Source organism: Sinocyclocheilus rhinocerous, unplaced genomic scaffold (assembly GCF_001515625.1).
Source record: "Sinocyclocheilus rhinocerous isolate Xijiao unplaced genomic scaffold, SAMN03320098_v1.1 scaffold233, whole genome shotgun sequence".
NCBI lineage: Eukaryota > Metazoa > Chordata > Actinopteri > Cypriniformes > Cyprinidae > Sinocyclocheilus > Sinocyclocheilus rhinocerous.
In genome coordinates, this window is record NW_015643174.1 from 69,956 (window position 1) to 77,939 (window position 7,984).

The 7,984-nt window shown below is 34.3% G+C and overlaps 1 protein-coding gene across 1 annotated transcript in view; it reads right to left on the reverse strand.

Annotated features, from left to right (window-relative positions):
* LOC107757058 (WD repeat-containing protein 46-like) overlaps positions 1-7,984 on the reverse strand; it is a 37,720-nt gene that overhangs the window by 20,362 nt on the left and 9,374 nt on the right. The window contains exons 5-8 of the mRNA XM_016574428.1: positions 5,271-5,358; positions 3,366-3,427; positions 2,336-2,440; positions 629-779 (exon numbers count right to left, since the gene is read on the reverse strand). Of these exons, the coding sequence (XP_016429914.1) occupies positions 629-779; positions 2,336-2,440; positions 3,366-3,427; positions 5,271-5,358 (406 nt within the window). The remainder of the gene's footprint in view (positions 1-628; positions 780-2,335; positions 2,441-3,365; positions 3,428-5,270; positions 5,359-7,984) is intronic.

A 7,984-nucleotide genomic window follows, 5' to 3' on the forward strand; every position in this document is an offset into this window, starting at 1 on the left:
AAAATAAAAGTTTTTGTTTACATAATATATGTGTGTGTACTGTGTATATTTATTATGTATATATAAATACAGACACATGCATGTATACATTTCAGAAAAAATGTTGTTTATATAATAAATATATTTATTTATAATATAAATTATATGAATATAAATATAGACATGTAAATATTTTCAAAATACTGTGTGTGTATTTATATATACATAATAAATATACACAGAACACACACATATATTATGTAAACAAAAACTTATTTCGGATGCGATTAATCATGATTAATCGTTTGACAGCACTAGTTTTGAGTAAATTTCTTTTTTTTGTTGTTGTTGTTGTATATGTACAGTACTGCTTCCGCTGATTAAGTTACTTATTACAGGGCGAGGTGTTATGATGAACATGACTAGAAGCCAAATTTCCAGTTTGTGTTCTCTCTTTCTACACTAACATCTACTCCCCAGTACTATATCAGTTACTATAGCAAATAATGTAGATAAGCTGGATATTGATATGACGACGCTAATAAACAGAACTTTTTACATTACTTTCAATTCTCATTTGTATTTGGAATTGGCTGCAGTGTTAAAACCTTGAAGTTCAAAGTTTTGCCAAAAGCACTTGTTGACGCACCGCTGTGGCGAGTAGGAAGTGGTAGGGCAGAAACTGCATTCTTAAGACGTCATTGAACTTCTTCACACAGTGGAGCTCCACACCTTTAGAGTCATAGATATAGAGCCATCTCTTCTGTGCCACAGCAAACATGGCCTCTGTATGAAGCCACCTGGAGGTAGAACGAAGAGCGCAGAGAGTGAGCTTTAAATAAGACCACAATGAGACAATTACTCATTACTAAAGCACAGGGGTGAAGGATAGGAAGGTATTGTGAAAAAAACCCTAAATAAAGTATTTGAAACTCTTTGACAAAAAAAAACTAGACTGACTCTCAGCTGGACCGTCATATAAAACATTTTTCTCAAGGAATTCTACAACCACAGCCTGTTCTGCCTGGCTTGGCATTTTTGTTATGCAGCTATGCATTTAAGGTTTAAGTTGCAATATTGATTGATACCAATACATCACGATATACACTCAATTTGATATTCTTTCAGTTCATGAGTTTGCAATTTGATCCAACTGATCTTGATTCGATTTGATATCACTTAATTTGGATATGTATCAGGCACAGATCATGTACATTTTTCTCCGTAAAAATGTGAACTTGATAGGGGAATCTGTCAGTACACTACTATAATATCAAAGGTTAAAATTAACTACTTGCACACAAACATTTAAATTGCACAAAATAGCAATAGCAGTGTTTCTACTCTAATTAGGGTTGCAAAAAGGTGGAAAATTTCCAGTAAATTTTGGAAACATTCCAGAAATTTTGGAAACTTTCCAGGATTTTTTTTTTAAATATTCCAGGGATTTTTGGAAATTTTCCACCCCTTTGCAACCCTAACTCCAAATCTTTTTTTTTCTTTTTTTTTTTTAAAATATAAACATTTTAACGGTGGCTGTCATTAAAACTTGTTCTTCTGGATGTAATCAAAATATACATTAAATACTCAAGAACAAGTATAGTAAAAATATAATGAGTATTCAATAATCCAATAAAACGTTTCAATAATGAAATAAAACCTGTGTTGTCTGCAGTGTTGTCTTTGGTGTAGTGGGAGTGCAGGTAAACGATACAATGGGATTTTTCAGCACAAATTGCAAAGCAAAGCTGTCTGCTGACATTGATGTTTGTTTTGGTACAAGATCTTGCACATTTGAGTTGTAATTTTTGGTCAGAATGTGTCCAGTTGTGACTTACACCAGTTGTTAAGTGTGTTGTCTAGTGGACTGACTCCATTAGATTTGTGATTAGTCATTAGGTTTGTGCTCCTCAAAGACTAGCATCTGCTCCAATCACTGGAAACAGTATTTAAGTGCACTGAGACCAGTCTAAGAATGTTTCAGTTAGCTGTTAAGTGTATCCCAAGCTTAAGTGAATAACGCGTTTATTTCTGAATGACTTTTCTTAGGCAAATGCAACGCTGCGTGACATTCTGTACAAACTGTTTCACTGACGTCTTTCCACAGTTAAACACAGATTGAGTGATTACATGAGACATGATGCATTTCAGTAAGTTGTGCTGTATCTTTTAACATACATTCTCATGTTAATTTTATGCTAAAACGTCTGTCACGGTGCAGAATTAAACACAATTTCATAATAAAACTGACCGAATTTGAAAGCTAGGACTTTGTTCCAGTGATAATGGCTGCTACAACATGTGAAGAATGTGTGCCAGAAAATCAAAAGATATGTCTTAATGAATGTGCACTCACTTGACATCATTCACTGTTTCCATGACATTCATCTCACACATGAGGTCTTTGGTTTGCCAGTCGATGCAGGCCACATGACCTTTCTTTCCACCCACTAGTAGATGCCTGTTGCAGACAAATAAATTTTTATGGATCTGTAATTTTTTAATAAATGAAATTCATGCAATGATTTCAATAAACCTTTCCCTATAATGAGCATATAATGAGTTTTCAATGTCTGGATTAAGATGCCCAAGGTATCCTTATGTAAATGTCAGGACATGTTTTTGATTTTAAATTTTTGAACAAGGTTCTTAAATAGTAAAGCACAAGAAAACAGTGATATACAGGATTTAAAAAAAAAGGTCTGTCAATAAAAATATTTTTGTTAACATTTATAATGGTTTCAAAATGCCTTTGTGTAATTACTAGGCTCCAAAATTTATAATACAGAAGGTGTACAGAATGTGTAAAGAGCAGCAGGAATCTACTTCTGTTCACAGTGAGTATAATCCAAACAAAGTGCTAACAAAACCAACTGTCAGGATATTATTACACAAGTGAGACAAACAATATACCAATGTCAGAATGTCTCTTATGTAGCAAAACAATGATGAAAGGGGCACATTGGGTTGAGATGTGTAAATGTGGACTATAAAAAAAAGAATGTTGACAGTATAAATTATCTCTCAATGCAAAAGCATAAATATTCTATTTTAACAAATTCCTAAGCTTTGATGAGGAACATTTGACATAAAAACAATGAGTTGTTATATAACACACCTGTGTTTTTAATTTTATAAATACATAAAGAGAGGTTTTCACCAACAAGAACACTGAAAAATTGACATGTTTAACACGAGATTTCTAAAGGCTCTTATTTGTTACTAACCCTTGAACCTGATAATACATCTATTAATCCATCCATTCTGAACTGAAGTATCAAGCAGAAAGTTCAAATGCTTCTATAATATTAATGTAATGCTATATTTGTAATAGGCCATAACTAAAATTGTCTGTTTTAATAAATAAATAATTCTTTGGCACATACCGTCCAGTTCTGCTGTAGTCAAGCCTATATGGGCCAAACTGGGAAAGATGCAAGCTGAAGTACTGTAGGGAGAGAGAAAGAAAAAAAACTGAGTGGAACATGCAAAATACAATTAATCACACACAGACTCCTTCAGGACATAAAAACACGTATCATATCATTTTTGACAGATGTGTAGTAACAAGCAGAAACAGTACATTTTCTGAATATTCTAAAAAAAAGTAATACTTTAACTTTGTTACATATCTCTAGACTCCTGCAGTGCTTTTACAAGAGGGAAAAAACACTGCTGTGTACGGCTCAGTGATCCACATTATAGTCCAAAAACAGAAGAGTAGTTACCTGGACAACAAATAATGCAACACATTTTCCACTGATAAATCTAAGGAGGAGACTGTCCATGTAAGCCTTTCTCTGTGCTTTTTTTAATGACCTAGATGACTGAATTCTTATACTGTACACAAAATCTATGTGGCAAGGCCCATGGTTTCAGCTAAAAATCATATTTACTGTTATACTAAAGAAAAAAAGTCACCTACATCTTGGATGCCCTGAAAGCACACAATAATCATCTTAAAATTAGATAGAGGCACACACAAAAAAATGTCTGATTGACTGGTCAAAAACATTAATGCTAATATTAATCCCAAAGCAACAATCAGGGTTTCTGCAGGATTTTTAAGCTCAAATTTAAGACCTGCATAAAATTAATACCATATGAGCGGGGTAGGGCAATGTCTATAGTACCATATTAAACTGTAAAATTACTGTAAAAAGCATATTTTACAGTTCAAATACAAGTTTTCACAAAAACAAAGTTTTATAAAATGATAAACTTTATATTTCAGCGTTTAAACCATTTTTAAGACAATGGATGAGTCAAAACTATTAATTACTATATTAATTTAAACAATTATTAACAATACATTATTATATCAATTAAATAACAAATTAGGGGTGTGCGATATTGACAAAAAATGATATCTCGATAATTTACAGGGACTTTATCGATAATTAGACAATATTTTGCTGAATGTGTTATTGTGCTGATCTCTAATTGTGCTGACAGCTCCTGAAGTTTTTTTATATTCTTCATATTCTGTGGTCAGTTCACAGCAGTGATAGAAACTAATCATTTCAATTAAAATTGAAATGTCTTTCCGTTCCCAAATTTAAGACCTCTTGAAATCATAATGAAGACTTTCTTGTTCAATTTAAGACTTTTTAAGGCCTTAAATTTGATTCAACTAAATTTAAGACTTTAAGACGGAAAACCCTGAACAATGAAATCCTCCATCTGTGAAATTTATTAGCCCCTTTCACACATTAAACCCAAAAAATTAGCATAAATTTACCAGTCTGACTTTTCTGGTAAATACACCATATACGTATACTGTAAACACAAGCAACAGCATACCATCTTTTTACCAGTTCCAGACCATTATACATCAGCATCAAAACACTGTGATGAAACTCTGTGATGTTAATCATCGGAAATTAAGCTGCACCATTTTCTTCATCCGCCTGGATGAGAAGTGCTTTACTTTCATCTACTGCCCAATTTGACAATTTTTGACATCTGAGTGACAGCCGTAAAGGGCTGATCACACAGAACTTGTGTTATTCTCTTAATAACACAAGACATGATACAATAGTATCACATGCCTTGCTCAAACATAGCAATATGCTGTTTATTTACTGGTAATGCGACAACTTCTAATAATTGAAATTTGTCAGAACCGATTCTTTTGAAAAAGCTCCGTTTATGATCTCTTAATGGAGTGAAAGGGGATATTGATACCACATACTTGGTTAATTTCAACATATTGATTTTCAAGCTCTACAAAATCCAGTAAGGCTAATAATACACAGGAGTGTTCAAAACAAATCATTGACCCAGATCACCTTTGACCCAGAAGTGATGTCAACTGCATCTGCTATGTCATCTTGAGAGATGGTGTTTGTGTCTTCATCCTCATCTCCTTCCAGGAAGCTGATGACAGACAAACAGTTATGTGTGTACTTATTTTGTGTGTGTATTTACTAATCAAGATGAATACAATAAGAATAGTTTAACACACAAGCAGTAGTTTTACAAAATGTCCAAGCTCACGACCTTTTCTATGCAATACATGAATGTGCAAGGCTTCTGGGGAGAGAGTCCAGAAATCAGGGTTAACTTTACGTCACATAAACCCCAAACTCTTGGTTGATTAACCCGTCTATTTTATTAAAATATAAACATTCTGTACTTGAAAAGATAATACGGCTGTAGTTTATTTATTTTTAGCCATTTTGCCGTTTCTTTATTATAAAAATACATTTTCTAGAAAATATCCTACTGAAAAGATAAATAAATAAACAAAATGCATGCGCTGGATACTTCTGAAGTAAACTTAACCCTGGGACATAATGTTCAGAGAATAAGTTGCTATGACTACTTATAGGGGTGTAACTGTACACGTATTTGCAACGAAAACTTTGGTTCAGTGTACAGGTGTACCAAGCGAACGCAGCATTGTTTTAACCACTACATCTGCAGAACTTCTTTATGTGTGGAACATATTTAGAAACACTGTTTGTAAAGGCCCGTTCACACCAAGGACGATAACTATAAAGATAACGATAAAGATACAGTTCTAAAAATCGTTCTCAATATTAAAGAATAGCAGAGTCCACACCACAACTATAACGATAAAGACAAAGACAAACGATATCGTTGGAATCACTTTCAAAACGATTTTTTTCCCAGCTGATGAACGATAAAAAAAATCGACAGCCAATCAGAATCCATCCTGCTGTAACGAGTTCAAGAATTTAAAGCGGCAGACGCATGTGCGCCTAGAATAAACGGATGATATCGTTCGCTGGTGTGGACGCTAATATCGTTATCTTTATAGTTATCGTTCTTGGTGTGACATATCAATATATTTTCAAACAAGATATAGGAGATATATTGGCTAATATTTTTTGTTTGGCCAATGTTACTTTGACGGTGACGAGAACACCAGCACCTGAGTGCACGAGCTCCCTGTCTTCATTAGTTTACTGTCTCTGTTAAACAGTTCTGACTAATAAATTATTACGCAGATCTTTTAAACAAAGTCAAGGTATACAAAGAAGCGTGCATTTGTTGACTGCATAAAAATGAGTGCGCGTGAGCGTTCCTCTTTTTGAATTGAACCCTGACAGGGGAGTTAACGAAACTGTTTCAATTTTTCAATAAAACTTTTCACAGACTTTTATAAATGTGTTTTTGCTATCTTTATATTAAATAGTGTGACCCTGCGGTCCAAGACATCAGCATCACCAATCAAAAAATCCATATCGGCCGACCACTACTTGAAATATAAAGTCACATGGACTACTTTTCTTGTGCTTCTCTTAAGTCACTAGCTATGTTTCCATCCACCTATTTTATGCGCATTTTGGATCATCGCATAAAAAACGCTGGAGGAAAACACCAAGATGCGCATGAATTCTAAAAATGCACATAAAAAACGTATGCGCTCAACTGAGTAGGATAAACTTTTTATCCGATAAGAAAAAATATGCATGAACTACGATGGAAACACATTTACCAAATAAATTCCTCCATGCGCATTGAAAAAGTCATGGACTTTGCGCTATGAGACGGAATAACTTGACTAGCAGCAGACCTATCTCGTTCACAGCATCTATATGTTGTTTTGGTCGTTCTGAAATGCCTGAGCAAAGTCTGTCATGAAAGTATTTCTGTATAATTACTGTCTTACATGACTGCGTTCCCAAACAGCAGGTATCCACCTCTAAAAGCAATGACCGCATTTATTGTGTTACGTCTGCTCTCTCTGAAGCGCAAGTAATTTATTACATATGAAAATTAGGGATGCACCGAAATGAAAATTCTTGGCCGAAGCCAAACAAAATGAAACACTGGGCCCTGGTAAAACACATTTTTCCCCCATGTAGGCCTTTTTGGCCATTTTTTTTCACCATTGCATAAATTAAATAGCCAAAATGTTCTTTTTACCGTTTTGTCCTGCTTTTCAAATAAAAAAAATCAATTACAATTTAAAAATATTTACTTAACGTTGAACATTTTTTTAACATGTATGGCAGACATTATACCAACAAAGCACAATTTAACTTAAAATTAATAAGTGCATATAGAACAGCCACAGGCTCAGCACCCGCCTACTTCTACTCACTACTACGAATCTACATCCCCTCCAGAAGTCTGAGATCCGCTAGTGAGCGACGCCTCGTGGTACCATCACAGAGAGGCTCAAAATCACTTTCCAGAACATTCTCGTTCACCATTCCTGGCTGGTGGAACGATCTTCCCACCCCTATCCGGAATGCTGAACCCCTGACCATTTTCAAGCGACAGCTGAAAACTCATCTCTTTCGAAGCTACTTGACTTCATCATCATAAAATAAAAAAAAATAAAAAAAATAAAAATTCTATCTCTTTATCTATTCCTTCTCTTTCTAGCGTGTACTTATTTGAACAATGTCTAAAAACTTGGTATTACAAGCACTTCCTGTGTCTGTTTGCCTCTTTAAGAAGAATCGCTTTATGTATCCCCCAATTGTAAGTCGCTTTGGATAAAAGCGTCGGCAAAATGACTAAATGT